Here is a 26,114-nt window from a genome sequence, read left to right as displayed (position 1 = left end):
CAGGATTTTAAAAGAGCTTTATTTTGGGAGCGCTCTGATCGACTCCCACAGGCCGGAGTTTAACTGTAATGTAAATACTGCAGACAGAGAGGAGTAACTGCTGGTCAAGTTACTGGAATGTGCAGAACATCAGGCAACAAAAATCATTTAAAAAAAAAAAAATCAATGATAAGTTTTAAAGCAAAAACATTTATCGGCATAGATTGTGTTTTTTGGGTGATATACAACGATCACAAAACAAAACTATTTCTATCTGAAAAAATTAAAATAAAGACAGTAAAATACAAGGCTGTGATGCTCAGAGCCCAGCGGTATAACGTACAGGGCTGTTAGTGTAAAGGCACACACTGCATCGCCACTTAGAAATAAACACATGAACAGAGTGTGAGGAACACAAACACGGATTAAACACTTCAAACTCTGCATCGTCAGAGATCATTCATCAATTAAAGGCTGACACTGGAAAGGAATTTATAAAACACTCTGCACTTTCAAATACATTCAACTTCTTTTCAGACGTTTGAGTTAAACATAAAGATTATTAAATTACATTTAAAAAAAAAAAAAACGTAACCAAGCTCTAGTCAGATTAGCTTTGAGTTAAAGATGATCTGCTGAAACTCTAATCCAGGATGAACACTGACTCAGGATGGAGTTATCCACACCGAACAGCAAGACAGCGTGGCGCGCTCTCAGGAACTGAACGCCAATAAAAATGTTCAGGCTCGCAGTGGAGTTCGGCTTTATTTATCAGATGTTTATTTACTGGTGTGTGTGCGCGTGCGTGCGTGTGTGTGTGTGTGTGTGTGTGTGTGTGAAGGTGAAAAGAAGAAAATAATAATAAAACTGTTTCATGAATGAAAACAGCCTCTGACTGATTCACTAAAACTGAAAACACACTCGCTCAGACTTTGGTGCTTTTCACTGTTGCATAGCAACCTGTTGAGGGAGGAGATGCCCTGTGTGTGTGTGTGTGTGTGTGTGTGTGTGTTTCAGGCACTGGTTAACACACAGCTGGAGCAGGACTGTGTGCCGAGCTGTGTGTTGCTCTGCAGCTGCACTGTGCAGTGCGACACGCCGTGTGACATCATCAACAGGTGACGAGCTTTAGACTGCACTTCCTCCCAGTTACCCACGCTGCCTGGCGCTGGAGGGACACACACACAGTACATCTTTAAATCCTGAACAGTGGGAGGAGCGTTGCTGTTTATCAAATAAGGGGGTGGGGCAGAATATAAGATACACATAAACTAAGTATTTTTGACTCACATCAATATTTCATTTAAATTTCTTTAAAAACATGATTTTCGATGATTGTTTATAAGTTAGAATTTGGTTAATGATTTAACGCCAGGGCAGTGCGACCATTGCTGTTGCTTAGCAACCGTTTACTAAACACTAAATATTATATTACGATAATACTACATTATAATATTAGCTGATGTGCTAAGTGGCTAACGCAGTGTAAACTAGCCCCTAGTTTACACACTTGATAGCAATATTATTACACTGTTGCTTAGCAACAACACTGTGTGTAACTCGTTTTTTTCAAGGTGGACAATAAAAATCAGAAAAAAAACCTGCTTTACTTCAAAAGTAGTAAGTGTGTGTGTGTGTGTGTCTCACCGAGCTGAAGGTGTGCGAGAGCCACAGTGCGATCAGCAGTTAAAGCCCAGACCTTCAGATCCTCCACAGACTCCACACCATCCAGCTTTAACAGCTCTTCCCTCATCACACTCACATTCAGGTGTCTGGGAACGCCTACACACACACACACACACACACACACACACACACACACACACACACACACACACACACGGCAGTATTGTATACAGTATGGTCGATGGAGTGACAGTTGACTTGTGGAGTTGAAATAAATGTCTCTGCTGCCCTCTACTGGACACTCACACATTACATTTAGAATCCCAATCACACGGCCAGTCTCTCTCTTTTTTTCTTCCTTTCAGCAGTCAGTGCTGTCAGTCTTTCATCATTTCAAGTACAAGCAAGATGTAGAATCTGTTCACTTTTTACTTTCAGAACCCCAAAGGTGCCATTCTGTCCAACTATAAACAGTCTCAGGTCTCTGTTTAGCCAAGCCTTTTGTTAATGGTGTTTATGAGGTAAAGGAGTAGATCTGGAGGGTCCTCAGACAGAGTGTTTTGGTAAACTGGGATGTATGGATGCTGTCAGTCCCCACTCACTTGTTCACTCGAGTTTGTTGACGGTGTAGTGGCTGCTGCTTTATGTCCCGGGGCCCCTCATGCCTGTGTTACCTTCTGGCTCTCCCCTTTTAGTTATGCTGTCATAGTTAGTTGCCGGAGTCCCTGCTTGTACTCGGTGCAATATGTATACTGTTCCTACTTATTCAGGTGACATTGGGCATACCTAACCACCTGTGTTTTCTTTCCCTCCCCCCCACCCCAAATCTGTCCCTCTGAGTTACATGGAGTCAACAGGAAATCTTTTGGTGGAGACGGTGGGGACCTCGACTGGCTATCGTAGCCTGCAGGGAATCGGCCGTCAGACATTCTGTCGCATGTCCCAGACCCGGTGAAATGTAACTGAATTGTCTTGGCCAGGCCTAAGGGTCCCATCTGCATCTCATCATTGCTGAGGAGTGTGCTCCCATCACCCAATCAAGCATCCAGCCAGAGCAGGTCATGATATATTTTTTACCATATTAACATGCCATTGTTGTGTGTTATGCCTGATGTAAAGACTCTCGTCTCTGCGAGCCTACCACACAGATTTAATACTTGTCATTTTTAGGGCATACCTAACAACGTGTTTTCTTTCTCTCTCTCTCCCCCCCCCAATCTGTCCCTCTGAGTTACATGTTGATCCTGGGATTGAGATGCTGGCCTCTTCTGCCCCTCGGACCTGCCTGATCCATCCTGGTGCCCTGTGTCTGGTCGGAGTTTTATCGCATCACTCCTGTGAAGGATGGCCCCATGAGGACAGTTGAGGGTTATACCTGTTAAAACTGTTAATATTATAGTCAGGCTGTCTGTTGTTGCCCAAATGAGGATGGGTTCCCTTTTGAGTCTGGTTCCTCTCGAGGTTTCTTCCTCATGTCGTCTGAGGGAGTTTTTCCTTGCCACCGTCGCCACAGGCTTGCTCATTGGGGATAGATTAGGGATAAAATTAGCTCATGTTTTAAGTCGTTCAAATTCTGTAAAGCTGCTTTGCGACAATGTTTATTGTTAAAAGTGCTGTACAAATAAACTTGATTTGATTTGTTTATTATTCGTCACATGCACACTTCAAGCACAGTGAAATTCGTCCTCTGCATTTAACCCATCTGAAGCAGTGAACACACGCACAGTGGGCAGCCACACCAGAGCGCCCGGGGAGCAGTCAGGGGTTCGGTACCTCGCTCAAGGGCACCTCAGCCCAAGGCCGCCCCACGTTAACCTAACTGCATGTCTTTGGACTGTGGGGGAAACCGGAGCACCCGGAGGAAACCCACGCGGACACGGGGAGAACATGCAAACTCCACACAGAAAGGCCCTCGCCGGCCACGGGGCTCGAACCCGGACCCTAACTAACACTTATCAAGGGAGAATTTCATAATTGTCTTTATTTTCACACACACATTTATTAGGAAATCTCTTCATTTAATTAAAAAAAAAAAACAGCTGGGACACAAACTGCACGTTATGAGGAGAATGACCCCCCTCCCCCTAAAACACCCCCATCAGAATGGACTGCCCCGGGACACTATTTTCCCCCCCAAGTGGAACAGTCCATGTTTCTCCAAACGAGACACGGAAGAGCGTTTTGAATGCCCGGTGAGTGAATTGCTACTAGTCTGGCTAACGCGACTTCAAAGCTCTGTGAGCATTTGGTCTGGCAAAGATATTAAGCCCAACCGTTTCCCAAAGGCGTGGTTGACCCGCCTCCCTGAAATGCCTCAGTTTGCTACTGGTCGAAGCCAGAAAAGGCTGTGACGAAGCTTAAACCAATCACATCACTCTTTCCTCTGACGTATGTGACGCGACGGAAACTGCTTGAGTAACAGGAAGAAGATAAATACCTCCAGGGCTGCTCTTTGCTCCGTTTTCAGTGAGAACTTGCTCCATGTTCGTAATGTTTCTAGTGAATGAAGCGCTTCCGGCAGAGATTCTGTAAACAATCTATGGCTTCCAGTCGCAGTTCTACTACGTCACTGCCTTGAACACGCCTCTACCCAGGGCTGTTGGAGATGCTCAGAGTTGATTGGCTCCCGATTTTTCGGGAGCTTGGAAGAGCTGGAGATAGCTTGCCTTGCCAGACTAAGCTCACAACAGGCCCTCGTGTTGCGTCACACAGGATGGGCGGGCCCAGGCTAAATTGCTACCGGAGTTGTAATAAAAGGTTTTAACCAATAAATGAAGTTTTTAACAGCCAGTGTGGATTATTTTACTTTTTGAGACTAGACAAAGATTATACAGATGAAGAATGTAGCGACAGGACAGCAGTGATTTAAAAATGCCGGCAAATGGCGGCCTGCGCGCTCGCGCTGTCGGCGTCGCGGCTCAGCCCGTCACACTCTTTCACAGCATTGTGAAGGGAGACGCTTCGCGCAGTGAAATCTCCTCTCCACGCTTTTATATGTTTTTCAATGTAATTAAGAGGTTTTACAGGGTTTAAAACATGGATTTGGCTGTAAAATCGCAGTTTTAATGTTTTTTGCTGCTGTGCGTGCTCTAACATCGAGAGTGGGGGAGCTCCTTATGACGTCATCACTCCCATTCATTTCAATAGCACGGAATTTTACCGAAAAACGGGAATACCGGACGAACGACAAGGGGTAGCGCAACCATTTGAACAAGCACACCGTTCCAGACCGGGCTCTACGTTTCAGCGTCGGAACAGCGTCTCTATCTCAAAAGCCCTGGGAGGAGGAGTGGATCCAAAAAGAGGGTGAAAACGAATAATAAAAAAAACAAAACGCAAGAACAACAATAGTGTGCTTTCTCAAGCATGCTAATTATACCACAGTGCAGCTAAATCCTCTGACTCAGCAGGTGTTGATTAATTTTCTACACCAAAATGTTTGTGTAATTATGACTCTACCATTAGTTACTGGTTTATGTTAATGCACTTGCTCTAATACGGTATCGTTTCCATAGTAACTGCTCACCACGGATGTTCCACATAAACAGATTTTAAAAAATAAATGTCGATAAGGTGAAATTTTCTGTAAGATGATATTTATTTAACATTTGTAGGAGGAGTTACACAGTTCCTGTCCTCACTTCTTACAGTCCCTCAGCGGAACAAAACACACCGTCTCTGAGAAACCACAAGGAAACGTAAACAACTCTGTTCACAAGAGTCGAGCTTCATGACATTAAACGTGATGTGTCAACTGTTGACAAAGTGCTGCGGTATAAGAGGAATCAGCATACAAACACAAAAACTGAAAAATACTCCATTTTAAAGATGTTTATCTACGGGCTGTTTTACAATCAGGGGACAAAGTTTGTGTCACAGGGGTCCAAAATTCAAACTGGTTCAAACCGGTTCTTGTACCAGTGTTTAAGTGAAGGACGAGTTAAAGAACAGATTTCAGGTAAGTTTTTGACGTGTGTGTATGGTAGTTTTGTGTGATCTGCTATAAGATAAAGAAGATGAAGTGCAGCTTTAAGCAGGGCTGGGAGAAACAAATGAAGTGATTCTCAGAGAGGACTTTTTTTTTTGACAATTCAGAATCCACTACTTCCATAGTGCTTTTAAATATAAGGCTGTAAGCTTTGTGTTAGTCGTCTCTAATATTTATGTCCCAATATCTTGACCACATTTTAGGATGAAAATAATCATTTTAGATATGTTATTTTATATTGAACAATTAGCTGTCTCGGAGAGGACTTTTTTTTGACACAATTACAGACTAATTTGATCAAAATAGTCTGAAAACTTACTGGCATTCAACATTAAAACTTAACTCTGTTTCCAATGATATGGAACCAAATACAGTGGGGCAAAAAAGTATTTAGTCAGTCACCAATTGTGCAAGTTCTCCCACTTAAAAAGATGAGAGAGGCCTGTAATTTTCATCATAGGTACACTTCAACTATGAGAGACAGAATGAGGGGAAAGAATCCAGGAAATCACATTGTAGGATTTTTAATGAATTAATTGGTAAATTCCTCGGTAAAATAAGTATTTGGTCACCTACAAACAAGCAAGATTTCTGGCTCTCACAGACCTGTAACTTCTTCTTTAAGAGGCTCCTCTGTCCTCCACTCGTTACCTGTATTAATGGCACCTGTTTGAACTCGTTATCAGTATAAAAGACACCTGTCCACAACCTCAAACAGTCACACTCCAAACTCCACTATGGCCAAGACCAAAGAGCTGTCAAAGGACACCAGAAACAAAATTGTAGACCTGCACCAGGCTGGGAAGACTGAATCTGCAATAGGTAAGCAGCTTGGTGTGAAGAAATCAACTGTGGGAGCAATTATTAGAAAATGGAAGACATACAAGACCACTGATAATCTCCCTCGATCTGGGGCTCCACGCAAGATCTCACCCCATGGGGTCAAAATGATCACAAGAACGGTGAGCAAAAATCCCAGAACCACACGGGGGGACCTAGTGAATGACCTGCAGAGAGCTGGGACCAAAGTAACAAAGGCTACCATCAGTAACACACTACGCCGCCAGGGACTCAAATCCTGCAGTGCCAGACGTGTCCCCCTGCTTAAGCCAGTACATGTCCAGGCCCGTCTGAAGTTTGCTAGAGAGCATTTGGATGATCCAGAAGAGGATTGGGAGAATGTCATATGGTCAGATGAAACCAAAATAGAACTTTTTGGTAAAAACTCAACTTGTCGTGTTTGGAGGAGAAAGAATGCTGAGTTGCATCCAAAGAACACCATACCTACTGTGAAGCATGGGGGTGGAAACATCATGCTTTGGGGCTGTTTTTCTGCAAAGGGACCAGGATGACTGATCCGTGTAAAGGAAAGAATGAATGGGGCCATGTATCGTGAGATTTTGAGTGAAAGCCTCCTTCCATCAGCAAGGGCATTGAAGATGAAACGTGGCTGGGTCTTTCAGCATGACAATGATCCCAAACACACCGCCTGGGCAACGAAGGAGTGGCTTCGTAAGAAGCATTTCAAGGTCCTGGAGTGGCCTAGCCAGTCTCCAGATCTCAACCCCATAGAAAATCTTTGGAGGGAGTTGAAAGTCCGTGTTGCCCAGCGACAGCCCCAAAACATCACTGCTCTAGAGGAGATCTGCATGGAGGAATGGGCCAAAATACCAGCAGCAGTGTGTGAAAACCTTGTGAAGACTTACAGAAAACGTTTGACCTCTGTCATTGCCAACAAAGGGTATATAACAAAGTATTGAGATGAACTTTTGTTATTGACCAAATACTTATTTTCCACCATAATTTGCAAATTAATTCATTAAAAATCCTACAATGTGATTTCCTGGATTCTTTCCCCCCATTCTGTCTCTCATAGTTGAAGTGTACCTATGATGAAAATTACAGGCCTCTCTCATCTTTTTAAGTGGGAGAACTTGCACAATTGGTGACTGACTAAATACTTTTTTTCCCCACTGTATTAGTTTTATGGTATAAAGAATGATGTAAGTGCATCCCTTTTGGAGCTACCTGTGGTCAAAAAAAGCACTTTTTCTAAATGACACGAGTAATTTTGCTAAATATGACACATATCACCATACATTCACCAAAAATAACGTTATCACCATTTTTTTTTTGCATGGTAAATAGAGCTATCACAGGGCTACAATAAACAACCAAGTTTATTTAGTCAAGCCTTTTGATATTGAAGATAATAAGTGTTAAATGTGATTTTTAGCTTGCGTACCCTGATTGTAAAACAACCCTTACATATTACATCACTCGCTCGTCCAACTATGCCCAAACAAACCTCTGGGGTGCCAATACTTTAGTATTATGTGAAAATAGAGACTGAGGTGTAAGTTTTGTCAGATGAAAAGCAGAAGCAGTCAGATCTGCCATGTCTGAACCTCAGTCAGTGATGGCGAGTACGTAGTGAACACTGGACTTGACCAATCAGAGAGTGGCACTGTTTATAGCTCCGCCCACAAGTACGAGTCTTGTCGTAATAACGGAAATAAGAAAAGGAATGAGAGAAGAGGTAAAGAGAAAGTGAGGAAGGAAAGAAAGGAGTGAGTGTGTGTGTATGTGTGGTGTGTGTGTGTGTGTGTTACCCTCCAGCAGGATGAGCCCAGTGTCTCGGATGATGCGCACCGTTGTGACCAGCACCAGCACGGAAAATATGTATGTACACACAGGATCAGCCAGCTTATACTCTGGCTAGAACACACACACACACACACACACACACAGGTTCAATTATAAATAAATAATTATGTTTGACTAGTACAAGTGTAAAAATATCTGCAGCTACAATAACATAACGGAGTGGACCTCAACACACACACGAAGGCTTCACACTCTCAAATATCAAACACACACAAAAAAGCAGAGTTAGCAAGCTACAAAGCATCAGGATACAAATCAACCAACACGCTACTAACACACCACACACACAGAATATAAAAGTCTTAAAAGAGCCTGAAGAGTGTGCGTGTGTGTGTGTGTGTGTGTGTGTACCTTAAACCTGATGATGTATGCAGCGACGAGAACCCCGACACTCTGTACCAGATCCCCCAGCGCATGGACAAACGCTGCACGCACTGCTAAGCTGCCATGAGACTGTTGACTCCGCCCCCGTCCTTGATCCCTCCTCTGGGTGTGGCCAGAAGAGTGGGAGTGGAGGTGACCTGACTGGTTGAGGAGAACACCCATTCTACACACACACACACACACACACACACTTTATACCAGTGATAATACAATAAACAGATTTAAAAATCCATTGGCCAATCAGAAAGCAGTACACACAGGAGGTTGACGGCCACGCCCACAGCAGCGGTGATGAGCATGACATCTCCATTGATGGTGAAGTCGGGCTGGATTGTTCTCTCCACCGCTTCGTTCAACAGCACGCCAGTCAGGATGTAGATCAACAAAACACTGATTGCTGCAGCGATCACCTCTACACACACACACACACCAGAACATGAAGTGTGTGTGTGTGTGTGTGTGTGTGTGTGTGTGTGTGTGCGCGTGTGTGTACCCAGTCTGTGCAGGCCGAAGCTGAAGGTGCGTGTTGGTGGTTTTGCTGAGAGCCACAGAGCCAGCAGCGACACAACAATCCCCACCAGGTCAGTGAGCATGTGCAGAGCGTCAGTCATGATGGCCAAACTGTTCGCAATGTAGCCACCTGGAGAGCGCGCACACACACACACACACACACACACACACACACACACACACACTCAGGGGTCTTAATAATATTTATTTTCTGTCGTTTTTTTTTATCATCATCATTATTATTTTTTTTTTTACCTACGAGCTCTCCGATCATGAACAGGAAATAAAGCACAGCGGCGATCACCAGCTTCTTCATCACTTTGCGCCGTTTGACGTCCTCCTTCCTCTTCACACAGTTCTCGCATGGCTCCGTCTCCAGCTCGGAGGTGGAGCCCAGCAGCAATTCGTCATCGTCGTCCTCTCTGGTCCTGAGGAAGGTGCTGATGGCGGCGCCGTTCGGCGACGACCCGTTGTACTCGTCCATCTCGGCCGACACCACCACCTTCAGCTTGGTGAACCTGGGCGGCTCGTCCTCGGCAAGGTCTTCAGAGAAATCGAAGGGGGCCGAGTCACTCAGCTCCCAGGCTGTTCGCTCCCTGCGGAACACAGAGCTCACACGGGACACTAGGTCCGCCCCCGACATCGTCAGAGAGACAGGGAGGGGGAGAGAGAGAGAGAGAGAGACACAGACAGAGAGAGCGAGCGCGAGTGGTGCGAAAATATTAACCAATTACCAGAGTCGATTAGAGATCAGCTCGTGTGATGCAACGCCGCCAGCCGAGAGCTTTGATTTACAGCGGAAAGGGAATCTTCCAGTTTCCTTCTCATGGTGCAACAAAATCCACACCAAAGCACCTGGAATTCAAAAAGAAAGCAGGTTAAACCATCCAGACGTTTCAGATCCTCATCATCATCTTTAGTCTTGACAACAAACTGGAGTGTTTTTACGTTCATGACAAGAACAATGTGATCAATGTCACATCTGAGCATTTTCACCATAAAACGGAACAAAACAAACCTAGTTAAAATGTAATTTTAACCATTTAATAAAAATGTACAGTTTAAAAGATTAAAAACTTTAGAAACTTTTTTTTTATTATTCAAAATAAGGCTGGATGATCCAGCCAAAAATTTAAATCTCTTTTTTTTTCAGTGTTCTGGAGGATTCACAATTTGAGTCCAGTTTATTTTCTGTCTACAGTCCTTCGCGGTTCACACGGCTCATCAGACGTCACCAAGCTCCGTTCCAGTGACCCTCGGCCTCTCGCCTGTTACACAGCTGAGGTTGCAGTGTGGGCCAGGTCCTCTGGTAACCATGCGAGTTTGAGTCCCGACTCACGTCTGTATTGTCGGGCCTCACGCAGTGGCAGTAGGAACCATTTCTACGATGGTCTTTGGTACCCGACCAAGAGTAGAACTCGCGCTCTCCCGGTCGAGAGGCGGACACGCTAACCACTAGGCCAACTCGCAGTCTTTTCCGTCTACGTGAACTCAACCTAAAACAAAATTTATTAAAATTATCAAGCATGTATGAGGGTACTTCAAAAAGTTCTCCTCCTCACCTGGAAATAAGGGGCGTAACTGTAGACTATAAAGCTTTAGATCACAGTCCACAAAAACTCAAGTCTTAGAAGCAATCAAAGAACAACGGAGACGAACGCTTGGAGCTGGCGTGCTGTTTCTCCAGGACAAATGCACCCGTCCACACAGCACAGGGGGCAGAAGCAGCCAGATGTGGCTGTAAACTGTTGCCCCGTGCACCTTACTCACCCTCCCTGGCACCGTCTGACTTCTATCTGTTCCCCAAACTGAAATCCCACTCGCGTGGTCTCCATCTTCACAGTGATGAAGTCATCCATGCTGATGAGGAGGAACTGGAGGCTCAGGATGTGACCTTCTTCCACAAAGGAACAGTGAAGCTTGAACATCAGTGGACCGAGTGCATTGAAGTTAAAGGAGGTGATGTTGAAAAATAACGCAAAGAACGATCTTCCTCCTGCGTGAGGGCGAGAACTTTCTGAAGTACCCTCATACGCACAATATTAACAAACACCAATAACAAACCTCTTCAGCAACTCCAGAACGACAGTGAGCTGAACATCTTCTGGAATTAACAACCTTCCGACTGTAAACTGAACATATAAAGAGGACGAGCTGCAACACGGGTCACCTGCGTGTGTGTGTGTGTGTGTGTGTGTGTGTGTAGCTTCCGCAACACACCATGTTAACACACAGGGGTTCAGGTTTCACTCAGCTGATGGTCGTTAAATATCTGAGCTGTTTCACAATCAGGGGAAATTTTCACAATAGTCCACAAATCAGACTTCAGATTTTTGTGGTTCTTTGCTGCCAAGAATGCTGCGTTCTGAGAAGGAAACGAACGGCGCAGAGTTTCAGAGCTACAGGTCGGATACTGGGTGCTGGGCGTGTCGCTGTGGCAAGAAGAGGCATGGAGCGAGTTTCGACAACTGACCACCTTTCCGATAGTCCACAACAGAAAGCTGTAGAGCGTAAACCTGTCGAAACGTCTGTGACGGATGTTAAGCCTAGGTCACAACCGGACGTACGATTTTTTGGCGTTTCCCAAATCGCTGCGGTTTTTTGGTTCGTGGAGAAAGACGCACGTTGGCCGCAAGTTTGTCTTGCAACCTGAAAAAAACATAAGCGCCCGTAGAGTTTGTTTGACATGACAAAGAACCTCTGCGGCCGGTCTGCGGCTCGAAAATCAGCACGTCACACGCGTGCCCTCCGTGCGTTTCACGCGTTTTTTGCACGTACGGCCGGTTGTGACCGAGGCTTTAAGGATGAACTTTCCCGTCCTGTGCAGCGGTGTGTGTACACGGTGGTGACTGTAATAACCGCTGAAGTGATGATCCTCATGGCTTTTCCAGAGAGGACACTTTCCGACAGACTAACATTTCAACCACATGTGAAGCTCTGCTGCAGATGTGTCTCACATCTGTTTCAGGTCCTGTTTTTTACCGAGCAACAACAGAATACAGTATTCCAGTTCTAAAGAGAAATATTTTCTTCAAAAATCGTTTCCAGCCTCATCACACGGGGAGTGATTTCCAGAGAGGACATTTCTGATGGACAGAGGATACAGTCAGAGGCACTTCGTTTACAGAAAATATAACTTCCACTTAATATCTTTCTCTTGTGAATGAAAAGTACTGAATACGTCTGAAAGTAAAACCGAGTTGGTGCTAAAAAACACAGTTCTGAATTTAACCAGTAAAATTTCAGTGTAATAAAGTAGAATTAAATGAAATGAGCACAAGGTCAAAACTGAGCCACATTTAACTCTTAAACATATAAAGAGACGTTTCTTCCCCTTGTGGCATCCATTTACGGAAGAGCACCCCATTTTCCATGAAGTATCCCCTCGCTGCTCCCAGTGCGTCTGTGGGGGACAAAACGTTTTTAAACAAACCAGCCAACCCTGGGTCAGCAGCCTGCTCCCTGCTTAACTCCTCCCCTGACAAAGGAAAAGGTAGGTCAGACAAGTCAGGAACCCCAAGCACAGAGCTAAAACTCTCCCCCCGCTCATCAAATGGCCCCACTGGTTCAGCGGCACTCATTGACCTAGTAACTGCACAGGAGAAGCTCAACTCCTCATTACTTGGGGCCCAATCTGCTGCAATTGGTAAATCACATACAACAGGTGCAGGCACATCACCCCAAACACGACACCCCGCAATTGCATTTCCCAGTATAACATGAACCCCATCTACTGGAAGAGCAGGACGGACCCCAATGATAATTTCCCCCTGCACGAAATCAGATTGGATATAAAGCCTGTGAAGGGGAACAGAGATAGTATTCAAACCAATGCCACGGATCAGAACACTTTCACCAGTATAAGACTGCTTATTAAATGGCAGCACAGACTGCAAGATGAACGAATCCACCGCGCCCGTGTCTCGCAGGATTTTTACAGGCACAGTGGGTTGACCTTGGAAAGAAACACAACCGTCAGTAATGAAAGGCAAATATGAAAGCAAACAATCCTTGGCATTAGCGACACCTCGGCCCTCCCCCAAACTATGCTTAGTTGACTCGATGGAATGGAAAGGCCCCGCTAATACATTCGGTTTAACATATTTATCACTCGAGCGCGTTGGTCTTTTCTTTAGGGCGGGGCAATCTACCTTCCAATGCCCAATTTCGTGACAATAACTGCACACGTCCGATGCCGGATTTTGCAACGACGTAGAAGACACCGGAAATAGTCGATTCCACCCCTGCGCTATATTAACCTCAGATTTACCAACAGATTGCAAACTGCTCTTATGTATTAATGTAAACTCATCTGCCAATTCCGCTGCTTTTTCAGATGTTTTAGCCTTAAGCTCAGAGATGTAAATAGCTACACGTTCAGAAATAGCAGATTTAAACTGCTCAAGTAACATCAACTCAAACAAGTCATCAAAGGTTTGGACTCCGCTAGCAGAACACCATCGTGTGAAATGAAACACGCCGCTATACCTACCAGGGGGAAATCACATTCATTTGCACACAGTTTATTTACCTTTTGAGACTTACTCCAATAAGGACCCACTAACCCTATACTCACCCAATCTATTTAATTAGGCTAAATAAACTAAACAGAAACTAATCAAAATCGCAATTAGACGAGCCCCCATTATGTTACATTCTGACTCAAACAAATAACCCCAAACCCAAAATAAGGCACTCAAAACAGAAAATCATGCTCTTTACTGGAATTCATACAATTTTAACAAATACAAATTACCAAGCCCAAACCCATGGCCAACGTGAAGCCTAACACTCACGGCGCACATCACACACAAACAAAGTCCTATTAATAGGCCCAGGTGAAGGCTTCGCAGCTGGCGACATTCAGCACGATCAACTTCCAGCTCCGCGCTGTCAACAGAGGCACCGCCCCCGAAACACTCGCAGGCGTCACACGGCTTCCTTTCCCATGTCACAACGTCACTGCCGGGGTCAGCGTATGGTCAGTGTGACTGCGTATATTTTATATAGGAGTGCCTTGAGAATTTGCATACTTCTGAAGGGTGCCGTGACTGAAAAAAGGTTGAGAAACGCTGCAATACAGCATTAGAAACTCCAGCGTGTGTACAGAAACACAGCCGTGATTGTGAAAGAACACGGTTAATCACGTTCATGAAACACGCTGTGGATTTCAGCGTGCTCATCAGGTTCAGGATTCACTTTCAGTCCTGAAACGTCCCTCTCTCTCTCTCTCAGACTGGAATAACAATAAGGAAATCTTCCCATTAAAGATCTTCTGTTGTGCGGAGAACCACATGACTCGGAGGAGGAAGAACTTGTTTATATTTACTGATGTTCAGCATCACATTGAGATACAAGTGTGGAAAAACCCACCGACGTTGAGAGGAGGAGGAGGAGAACAGGAGGAGGACAGGAGGAGTGAGGAAGAGTTTACACTGAAAATTCTTTCATTGCTTCAGTAGATGCCAGCTGGAGGAAGCTCAGCTCCAGGGTTGTCTGAGGTCACTGGATGAACAGAGGTGACTCATTTCACTTTCAACATTCTGGTTGTTTCCACAGCATCATTTCCTCTCTGGGTGTGTAACAGTGTTCTCGGAAACACAACTGTGATTGATATGGATTTCATCATCACTTCCTTCTGAGTGTTTGTGATCTGGGCTCAGGTTCATGCTGAAGCATGCAGAAGAACGACAGCAAGGAGACGTGCGGAAAGATGGAGCCTGAGAGCATAATGGGGTTACAGCAGGACTTCACTGTGGGGAAATAAAGTTCTCTTCGTCTGTGATGATAAATAACGGAGGTTACCGGTGTATCGTTGTCACTGTCCACTCGCGACGTTTTCTAAATCTTCACCGTTCACTTCATTCATGTGTCGCAACTCACCGATGATGTCAGCAGTCATTTTGTCCCTTTATCGATCCTTTGATCACCGTTCTCAATAACGGTTAGTGATCAACACCTAAGCGAGGCTCGTTAAGCCTCTCTTATGGCATTAACACGTATTGTTAAATAAAGTCAAAACATGCTTTTCTGAAATAATTTTAAATTGCAGTTTAATTATAAACTGGCAGGATGGAGCTGACGTAATGTTAGAATTTTGTACTTAAAACTATAATTTTTTAAAACAGATTTCTCTTTCTACTTTTCAGTGCTCAATTTATTTTTATAAATTAAAATTCTGTTTCCTGTAGACTAAAAGCAGCACATTTTTTTCAAAATAAATAAAATCCTGAAAGCGGTTTAGTGTGATGTCGGTTAGAAATTTACACAGCGTCTCTGAGAACTCTGAGAATCGGAACCTGATGCTTCCCCGAGCCCCGTTAACTCCACAGCACTGTGGAGCCCCGACAGCACCGGCACCGGATCCACTCCGCATACCGTGATCACCCACGGGGAGATATTTATATAAACTCATACAGTCAGCGGTTACAGTCACGAGTTTGTTCTTTGGTTATAACAAGGAATGAACGGTTTTGGCCTCAGATACTGGATGTTTTGAAATGATACCCAGGTCTCAGAACAGAAATGGGAGATGAACAGAAGCTGTAAATTCTGATCAATCACTGAGATGTTCGGTCCGTCCTCACTGAGCCCGGTGCTGATGTTACTCTGAGGCTCTGACCACTTTTCTGTCAAACCAAAACCCTACGGTTCAGATCCTGAGTGGAACCTTCAAAGCTGCTTTATTGTTTGAGTCCCGTCACCTGAGACAAAGCCGAGGGCGGGGCCACATGACTCACATCCTCCAGAGTGGAAAGCTGTGCGTGTTGTAGCATGTTTCTGTCCTTCAGAATGCAGCAGGATAAAAAGATAAGCTCCAGTGAAGGCTCTCAGACCAAACACACACTGGTTAAACAGCGGGGAAGATCTAGTTTGTTATTCTGGCCCCAAACTCTGGAATTCTCTCCCTGATGACCCGAGAGTGCTCCATGACCTGGATGGGTTTAAGGAGAATCTAAAGCTGCATCTCCTCCACTTACAGTCATTTTATTAATTTTTCACTGTCTGTAAAGCAGTGAGTAAACTGAGCTCCTGAGGGAAAATGTAATGTTGGATGATGGTGGTGGTGAGGGGGAGGAGGACGACGGTGGGGAGGAGGAGGACGACGGTGGTGGTGGGGAGGAGGATGGTGGTGGTGGTGGTGGGGGGGAGGACGATGATGGTGGTGGGGAGGAGGAGGACGATGATGGTGGTGGGGAAGAGGAGGACGGTGGGGAGGATGATGATGGTGGTGGGGAGGAGGAGGACGGTGGGGAGGAGGACGATGGTGGTGGGGAGGAGGAGGACGGTGGGGAGGAGGACGACGGTGGTGGGGACGATGATGATGATGGTGGTGAGCAGTTTTATCTCCTGAAGCAGTCGAATCCCTGCACCATCCTCATCCCCTCACAGCTCCACTCCACTGGTGGGAAACATTTTCTCATTACATCATTAAACTCTGTGACCGAGTTCTAAAGATCAGGAACCTTTTCAAATCCAGGACGTGTTAAATCGTTTCTCTCGTTACATTTAATGGTTTGTTGGATTGGTTCGAGACGAACAGCTGAATCATAACTGAGTGGAGATTATATTCACGTGCTGAATGAATAAAGATTAATATTCATCCACAGGAGGGGACAGAAGAGTGCAGGATTCAGTACATATCAGTACGCCCACATTCAGTACTCCCCTTCACATTCAGTACATATCAGTACCCCTGCATTCGGTAGGCCTGTCATGATAAATTTTGTTGGACGATATATTGTCTCAGAAATTATTGCAATAAACGATATTATTGTTGACGTCTTTTCAAGACAATTTTATGCCACTAGTAAAATAATAATGATCATGCAAATACACCCTTTCAAAGAACAGTAAACTTTTTAATTAAGTCAACTAATTCAATTCAACAGTGGAACGTAAAAAATATATAAATATAAATAAATAACTTAAAGAAATAAAACAATCAAACAAAACCACTCAACAAAAACAAGAAATAAAATAAAATCTGTGGCTCTTAAAAACTGCACTTCAGTAAATATTAACTTGGCACAGGGTAATAAAGACATTCTTTTCTTCACAGGCGACATTCTGCCAATCCAGTTTCTCAAAGATTAGCACCCAGATAAACAAAGTGCAAAGTAACAACGTATTGCCAGCTGTCATTTAGATAAACGTAACAATTAGAACGAGATAACATGTCGGCAAGGGCGCAGGTTTGGTATTAACACTGGTGGGGACAAAAACCCAATGCCAACCCCCAGTGGTGCCAATTTCAGGTCAACATTAGAGGATCACAATATTTTGCTCCGTTGTGTTCCACCAAAAGAGTCTCCATCATCTCTCCAAAGGCCAGACTTTTCCTTTCCCTCATAAATGGAAATAAAACCCATCCGGAGCCTTAAACACTGCGTTCCATGAGGCTGCAGGGGGAGTCGCTCTCTTCTGTGGGATCTCTAACTGGTTTAGAATGCCAGTTTAAGCTGATGTGTGATTGATCGAACAGTAAAACAGCACGAGGGCTCAACAACTTATTTGATACGTTGAAAGGTTACAATTTTACTTGGCAACAGAATGTATCTGAATTCTGATTGGCTGTTGTATCTGGATTCTGACTGGCTGTTGTATCTGGATTCTGATTGGCTGTTGTATCTGGATTCTGATTGGCTGTTGTATCTGGATTCTGATTGGCTGTTGTATCTGGATTCTGATTGGCTGTTGTTATATTATTGCCCTTTTGTTGTCTTCTTGAGCCGGGGTGGGGGGGTGGTGGGACAGGGTTCTACAGAGAAAAGTTTTTGGCCTCCAGCTTTCAAATGAACCGCCTCGAAAACCAATCAGTTCAGCGGATGTGTGGACTGAGTATGTGACGTTTTCAAAAAAAGAGGCGGAGTCACCAAACATTTCTGATCCAGAAGGCGGAGGTTGTTCTGCTTATTACGTGAAAATGTTTGATTTGATTAAAAGGTGTCTGGGCCTCGAACAATGTCCACATCACCATTGGGTTGTTGTTGTTTACATGTGCCATGTTCCCCGAACTCGGTCAGGGCTCTGCAGGTCTGAACTGAAGCGCTTCAGATTCAGGGTTAGCGGGCTGCTAAAGTTTGCAGGCACTTCACAAGCAAGACTCGGTGCAATATTAGCTAACATCAGCACAATCTGATATGATTTAATAATGTCTTTGGGACCTTAATGAACACCAGTTGTTGTCGGTATCAAGTCGGATTGTTATTTACACGCCACACAAACTCAGAAAACAGTCATATTCATATGTTGTCGTTTTTACACACTGAATACAAACTGTTGTTAACTGATTCATTTTACGAGCTAATCTAATGCTACATTCCTCAAGGACAGTTTGCTAGCTAGCAGCCGCTCACTGCACTGCAACCGCACTTGCTAATTGACACGGTAGCCAAACCTGCTTGCTGTTTTTGCGACCACGCCCCCCAGAGCGAATATTCATGAGCAAATTTTGTGTGGTTTCGCCCAGTGGAAACCTACAGGAACCATTTGTGTACCGCGCACGGAGCAGGATTTTTTTTTCTTCAAACAGAAATATTGGTAGGGACACGCCCACACCCAATTCTACACCTATGGTCTGTACAACGGAGCACCGTGTTGTTGTCTTTTCCCCATTCAGTGGATCCCCTGGCTGGATAACTGCTACATGCTGGGAGGCCCCGCCTCTGACAGAGAGCCGCGTGAGACGACAGAAAACAGTGCTGTGTTTTATTCAGTCAGTGGGTCAAGCTAATACTCTGGCAACTTCCCTTTGTAGATGTAAACGCAGAAACAGGGGACAGAAAATATTAACATGGGTAAAAATATCCCTCATTTGTTCCAGTTAGTGGGGACAGAAAAAATAATACATTGGTAGATATTTTCAAGAGTACACCTATAAACAGAACAGTTTTATTAATCTTTACTTTTAGAATATCATTAACATAATACTAAATTGAACTTTCAACAAGAAAAATTAAACAAATTACTAAAAAAAAAACTAGCAATCATGTAGAATGTGTAAGATTACCAGGACTACAAAAATGCAGAAAAATAGGCTTTACTTATCCAAATGCACCTGTTGGTTCAAAAGTTAAAGTGCAGAGAACCTCACAGCACAACATGAAGTTACCTTCAAATATAATATAAATGCCTCAGCTTTCATGGAAGAAAAAAAACAAACAAACTTAATACTAGTACTGTGTGCAGGCAGTCTCTCCTGAAGACTAAATTAAACAATAATTATAAACTAATAAAATAAATGGCTCAGGCTTCATAGAAGAAAAAAACAATTTGAACAGAATCTCACAGTATGATGCTGAAGCTGCCTAAACAATGGAAAATAAAATACCATTTTGGCAAAAATGTTGGCATCCATTAATTTCTTGTATTAAGTTAAAAAACAAAGTGCGCACAGTCCTTCACTGTAAACATAACACACTTTCAGTAAGAGAATTTAAGCCTATTCATGCAGTGTTGCCAGATACTGCTGACGTTTTCCAGCCTAAATATGTTCAAAACCCGCCAAAATGCACTTAAAACCGCCCAATCTGGCAACACTGCGCGCATACTGCTTCTCTTGAACGTATACACGGAAGTAAGGCGGAAGGTAGTTTGTCGACGTCACCGCAAGACAACGCCAACGACTGGTCAGATTTGCGGGAAAGTTGCGGTGATTGGATATAATTGCAACACCGCCCTGAATTCGCGGGGATTGGTTGAATTTGTGTTGATGTTGCAAATCGCGAAATCCTGGAGGCTCTGAATGTTATGTTTGGATGAGACAGAACGATATGCCATGTGCTTTTGGGTATTTTTAAAACACTTCACACGATTGGTTGAGATACACTGTCTTCCGGTTCAGTGACCAATGATATAATAGTTCACAAAACTGTTTTACCCGCTAAATAAACCATTCGGAATACTTCGGTCCTTTCCGATATTTTCCGATTGGTGTGTAAACAACGCTGTATTTACCGCAGTGCTTGCTAGCGGGTGCTGACAAATTGATGCGCACAAGATTCAGTAAAACGTGACTACACGCTCTACTTATAAATGCGCCACAAAATGAACAGATACGCGATATCACTCTCGCGCCCAAAAAGTGGATGTGCGACAGACAGATAAAAAATGCGTATTATCGCGTATTACGCGCCCTAGGTTAGGCTCTGAGCAATCAGTACTCCCCAAACATCAATACCCCTACTGTCAGTACCCCCGACATTCAGTACATATCGGTATCCCACATTCAGTATTCCCCTACACATTCAGTACATATCAGTACCCCTACATTCAGTACTCCCCTACACATTCAGTACATATCAGTACCCCTACATTCAGTACTCCCCTACACATTCAGTACATATCAGTACCCGTACGTGTCAGTACCCCTACATTCACTACTCCCCTACACATTCAGTACATAATCACTACCCCTACACATTCAGTACTCCCCTACACATTCAGTACATATCAGTATCCCTACATTCAGTACTCCCCAAACATCAATACCCCTACAGTCAGTACCCCGACATTCAGTACATATCAGTACCCCCTACATATTCAGCACATATCAGTACCCCTACATTCAGTACTCCCTGAACATCAATACTCCTACAGTCAGTACCCCTGACATTCAGTACCCCTACACATTCAGTACATATCAGTACCCCTACAGTCAGTGCTCCCCTACACATTCAGTACATATCAGTACCCCTGCATTCAGTACTCCCTGAACATCAGTACCCCTACATTCAGTACTCCCTGAACATCAGTACCCCTACTTTCAGTACTCCCTGAGATGATTATTGACCTGAGGAAGGGGAGGAGAGACCAGCATGCCTCGCTACACATCAACAGGACACAGGTGGAGAGGGTGAAAACATTTAAATTCCTTGGAACTCACATCAGTGAGGATCTCACCTGGACACAGAACACACAACAGACAATCAAGAAGGCTCAACAGAGACTCTTCTTCCTGAGGAAGCTGAGGAAACTTGGACTGTCCACCAAACTCCTCAGCAACTTCTACAGGTGCAGAGTGTCCTGACAAATTCCATCACTGTGTGGTACGGGAACTGCACAACTCAGGACAGAAAGGCTCTCCAGCGTGTCATTAAAATGGCACAGTTCATCTGTGGAGCTGTCCTCCCCCCACTACAGGACATTTACAACACCCGGGTCACAAAAAGGGCACAGAGCATCATCAGGCACCAGACACGCCCCCAACACAGACTATTCACGCTCCTACCATCTGGCAGACGCTACAGGAGTGTGAAAGCAAGGACTACAATGCCGCTTTTCCACTACAAACGCGGCTGAGTTGGGCTGAGCCGTGCCGTGCTGAGTCGAGCTGAGCGGGGCTGTTGGAGTTGCATTTCGACTACAACCGCGCTGAACCGTGCTGGCTGGAAGTGGGTGGACACATTGGGTGGAGTTAGCAAAAGTGGGTGGATGTCACGTGATGTCGTTAAGCAGCGCAAACAGTGACATCAGTGAGCTTTTAAGCGGTAGTCTCACGACCCGGATAGTAAACAATAAACATGGACATGGAGTCGTTAGTGTTGCTGGTCTTGGTTCTGTGGCTTGTTGTCACCGACAACGCCAACAGGTACTGGCAAGAGCGTATAGATGAGGCGAGGCGCATAAGGCTTCAGGAATTCTCGTAATTCTTCTTCCGGGTTTACGGTGTTTACAGATCCCAGCGTGCTCGCGGGGCATGTGTGGGCATGTGAGGACACTCCTCCTCACCAATCAGTGCACAGGGGAGTGCCTGCTCACGCCCCCAGCCTCACTCGGCTCGCTTTGGCTCGCTTCAGCCCCACTCCAAAACGGTGCGAGTTTTAGGGGCTAAGCAGGGCTGAAGCGAGCTGAGTCGTGCTGTTTTTTGGTAGTCGAAACGCGAGCCGTGTCGGGCTGAAGTGAGCTGAAAAAGGGTAGTGGAAAAGGGCCACTAGACTGACAGTTTTTACCTCCAGGCCATCAGGCTTTTGAACCACGGATTATAATCACCATCTACCTCTATATTTCCATCAGGCTTTGAGCCACGGATTATAACCATCTACCGCTATATTAGCAATTTTTCACAAGACATTGCACAGTATATCTACCTCTATGTTTGCACATTGTTTGCCTTTTTTTTAAAATTATGTTATCTTCGTTTATTTTCATTCTACTTTTATATTTTGCATTGCATATGAACTTTATATTTTATATACATTTCTTTTTATACACTGTGTGCACAATTATTAGGCAAGTTGTATTCCTGATGATTAATTTTATCGTTGAACAAATACAGTGCTCTCAGTCAATCCAAATTGTTAATAAACCTAAAATCAGAATGATTAACAAAGGAAAGGGGAGTTTAGGCCTTCTCAGGGGAATATACAAGTGTGCAGAATTATTAGGCAACATTTAGTGTGCAGAATTATTATGCAACTAAATGAAAAGCTTAAAGTTTCCCATCTCACTTGTTTATTTTAATTTTCAGTGTAACAAATAAACAACTCAGAATTAACAAATAAACACTTCTAGCATTTCAAAAATATTCAGTGACCAAGATAGCCACCCTTCTTTTCAATAACTGCCATGAGCCTTCCATCCAGTCTGTTAGTTTTTTGATTTGTTGACGATCAACTTTTTGTGCAGGAGCAACCACGGCCTCCCAAATGCTATTCAGAGTGGTGTATTGTCTTCCCTCGCTGTAAATCTCATGCTTAAGAAGGGGCCACAAGTACTCAATAGGGTTTAAGTCAGCTGAGGAAGGGGGCCATGTCATTACTTTGTCATCTTTAAGGCCTTTGTGGGCTCGCCAAGCAGTGGAGTACTAGGGTGCATGTGATGGTGCATTGTTCTGCATAACAATCATGGCCTTCTTGAATGATGCAGACTTCTTCCCATACCACTGCTTGAAGAATGTATCTTTTAGAAACTGGCAGTAGGTTTGGAAGTTGATGTTAAGTCCATCTTCAACCTGAAATGGTCAAACTAGCTCATCCTTAATAATAGCAGCCCATGCCATTACCCCTCCACCACCTTGCTGGTGTCGGAGTCAAAGTGCCTTGTGTCCATTAGTTATCCAGCTATGGGCCCATCCATCTGGTCTATCCAGAGTCACTCTCATTTCATCCGTCCATAAAACCTTTGGAAAATCTGTCTTCAGATATTTCTTGGCCCAATCTTGACATTTCAACTTGTGAGTCTTGTTTAGTGGTGGTCGTGTTTCAGCCTTCCTTACCTTGGCCATGTCTCTGAGCACCGAACACCTTGTCCTTCTGGACACTCCAGGTCGGTTGCAGTTCTAGAATATTGTGGCACTGGAGGATAATGGGTTCCTGGTAGCTTCATGTTTAATCCTTCTCAAGTCTTTTGCGGTTAATTTGTGTCTTTTCTTCTCCACACCTCCACACCTGCGACCCTGTTGACTATTTGCAACAAAATGTTTGATTGTTCTGTGCTCACATTTCTATAGCTTAGCTATTTCAAGAGTGCTGCATCCCTCTGATCGGCATTTTACAATTTTTGTCTTTTCAGTGTCTGTTAAATCTCTTTTTTGGCCCATTTTGCCTGAGATAAAGAAGCTGCCTAATAATTATGCACACCTTAATATAGGGTATTAATGACTTTAGGTCACACCCTCCCTCATTACACAAATAAATACCACCTGAGAATGCTTAAATCCAATTAGCATTCAAGTGTATCTAGCTTGCGGTTGGAAAACATGCATAAAAATAATGGTAGGGTCAGAGTACTCACTTGCCTAATAATTGTGCACACAGTGTATAAGCAAGCATAGTTTGGTCAGGTAGTTGCAAAATAAGAATTTCATTACCCAATAATAAACCGCTGTGTCTGTTATTGTGTACATGACAAACATCTTGAATCAGTACCCCTACATTCAGTACTCCCCTACACATTCAGTACATATTAGTACCCCTACACATTCAGTACATATCAGTACCCCTGCATTCAGTACTCCCTGAACATCAGTACCCCTGCATTCAGTACTCCCTGAACATCAGTACCCCTACATTCAGTACATATCAGTACCCTGCATTCAGTACTCCCTGAAAATCAGTACCCCTACATTCAGTACATATCAGTACCCTGCATTCAGTACTCCCTGAACATCAGTACCCCTACATTCAGTACTCCCCTACACATTCAGTACATCAGTACCCCTGCATTCAGTACTCCCTGAACATGAGTACCCCTACATTCAGTACTCCCCTACACATTCAGTACATATCAGTACCCCCACACATTCAGTACATATCAGTACCCTGCATTCAGTACTCCCTGAACATCAGTACCCCTACACATTTAGTCCCCCCGACACAAACATTCAGTATTCCCCTACAGTCATTACCCGTACACAATCAGTACTCCCCCCACATTCAGGACTCTATAGAGTTGGATATTCCTTACACTTTCTACACATTTTCAGTCCTCCCTACTCTTCACCAACATCCCCTTCTCATGTGTTGTCTTTAAAAACGCTATTCTGAAATAGCAGCACACCAGTCAGTCAGACAGATGGTGTTAGTATCGCAATATTTGGTGAACACTGAGCTTCAAATCACAGATACTGTGTAGTATCGCGATATTTGGAATAGACAAGCCAATCGCTAACCGTCACAAACCCGTGCAATTATCTTATAAAGAATCTTAAATGTCTTCAGTAAAGTGAGTTTTGTGAAATTACCACTCAGTGAGATGAGAGTGAGCCTCAGTGAGATGTAGAGTGAGATGTAGAGTGAGCCTCAGTGAGATGAGAGTGAGCCTCAGTGAGATGTAGAGTGAGCCTCAGTGAGATGAGAGTGAGCCTCAGTGAGATGTAGAGTGAGATGAGAGTGAGCCTCAGTGAGATGTAGAGTGAGATGTAGAGTGAGCCTCAGTGAGATGTAGAGTGAGATGTAGAGTAAGCCTCAGTGAGATGTAGAGTGAGCCTCAGTGAGATGAGCGTGAGCCTCAGTGAGATGAGCGTGAGCCTCAGTGAGATGAGCGTGAGATGAGAGTGAGCCTCAGTGAGATGAGAGTGAGCCTCAGTGAGATGAGAGTGAGCCTCAGTGAGATGAGAGTGAGATGAGAGTGAGCCTCAGTGAGATGAGAGTGAGCCTCAGTGAGATGTAGAGTGAGATGAGAGTGAGCCTCAGTGAGATGTAGAGTGAGATGAGAGTGAGCCTCAGTGAGATGTAGAGTGAGATGAGAGTGAGCCTCAGTGAGATGAGAGTGAGCCTCAGTGAGATGAGAGTGAGCCTCAGTGAGATGAGAGTGAGCCTCAGTGAGATGTAGAGTGAGATGAGAGTGAGCCTCAGTGAGATGAGAGTGAGCCTCAGTGAGATGAGAGTGAGCCTCAGTGAGATGTAGAGTGAGATGAGAGTGAGCCTCAGTGAGATGAGAGTGAGCCTCAGTGAGATGAGAGTGAGCCTCAGTGAGATGAGAGTGAGATGAGAGTGAGCCTCAGTGAGATGAGAGTGAGCCTCAGTGAGATGTAGAGTGAGATGAGAGTGAGCCTCAGTGAGATGAGAGTGAGCCTCAGTGAGATGAGAGTGAGATGAGAGTGAGCCTCAGTGAGATGTAGAGTGAGATGAGAGTGAGCCTCAGTGAGATGAACCCCTCCCTCATCAGTGTGAAACTAAAGTCAGTGCCGCTGTTTGACAGGCGCGAGGCCAAACACAGTAAACACACTCACCGTCCGTCCCTCATCCCGGAAGTGAAAGGAGCGAGTCCTGACAGCAGATTACAGGCGCGTAAACGCCGCCATGTCGCAGCTCAGCGCCACTAGCACAGCTGCACACAGCTGCACACACCTCAGTACCGCCAGCACACTGTTACAGGACTCACGCGGACGGAGTTATTATCGCGCTCGCTCTCGGTTTGGCAGGCTGTTTGCGTCACACTTTAGTCACGAGGTACATTTTCCCCACCCTTTTCATTAAAACTCCGCCCTCCTGCGCTAGGATTGGCTCGCTTGGAT

The 26,114-nt window shown here is 44.6% G+C and overlaps 1 protein-coding gene across 2 annotated transcripts; it reads right to left on the bottom strand.

Annotated features, from left to right (window-relative positions):
- slc30a4 (solute carrier family 30 member 4) lies at positions 1-26,034 on the bottom strand. Of its 2 annotated transcripts, XM_060924296.1 has the most exons (9): positions 25,830-26,034; positions 9,889-10,009; positions 9,410-9,778; positions 9,138-9,284; positions 8,903-9,056; positions 8,612-8,807; positions 8,206-8,311; positions 1,627-1,761; positions 1-1,147 (listed from the first exon to the last, which is right to left on the bottom strand). In XM_060924296.1, the coding sequence occupies exons 3-9, from the start codon at positions 9,636-9,638 to the stop codon at positions 993-995; spliced, it is 1,122 nt and encodes a 373-aa protein (XP_060780279.1). In that variant the 5' UTR covers positions 9,639-9,778; positions 9,889-10,009; positions 25,830-26,034; the 3' UTR covers positions 1-992. The 2 variants fall into 2 exon arrangements, with proteins under 2 accessions (XP_060780279.1, XP_060780278.1); XM_060924295.1 differs by having other exon boundaries at positions 9,410-10,009.
- Positions 26,035-26,114: the final 80 nt, after the last annotated feature.

Source organism: Neoarius graeffei, chromosome 6 (assembly GCF_027579695.1).
Source record: "Neoarius graeffei isolate fNeoGra1 chromosome 6, fNeoGra1.pri, whole genome shotgun sequence".
Classification (NCBI taxonomy): domain Eukaryota; kingdom Metazoa; phylum Chordata; class Actinopteri; order Siluriformes; family Ariidae; genus Neoarius; species Neoarius graeffei.
This window is presented reverse-complemented; position numbering and strand designations above follow the sequence as displayed.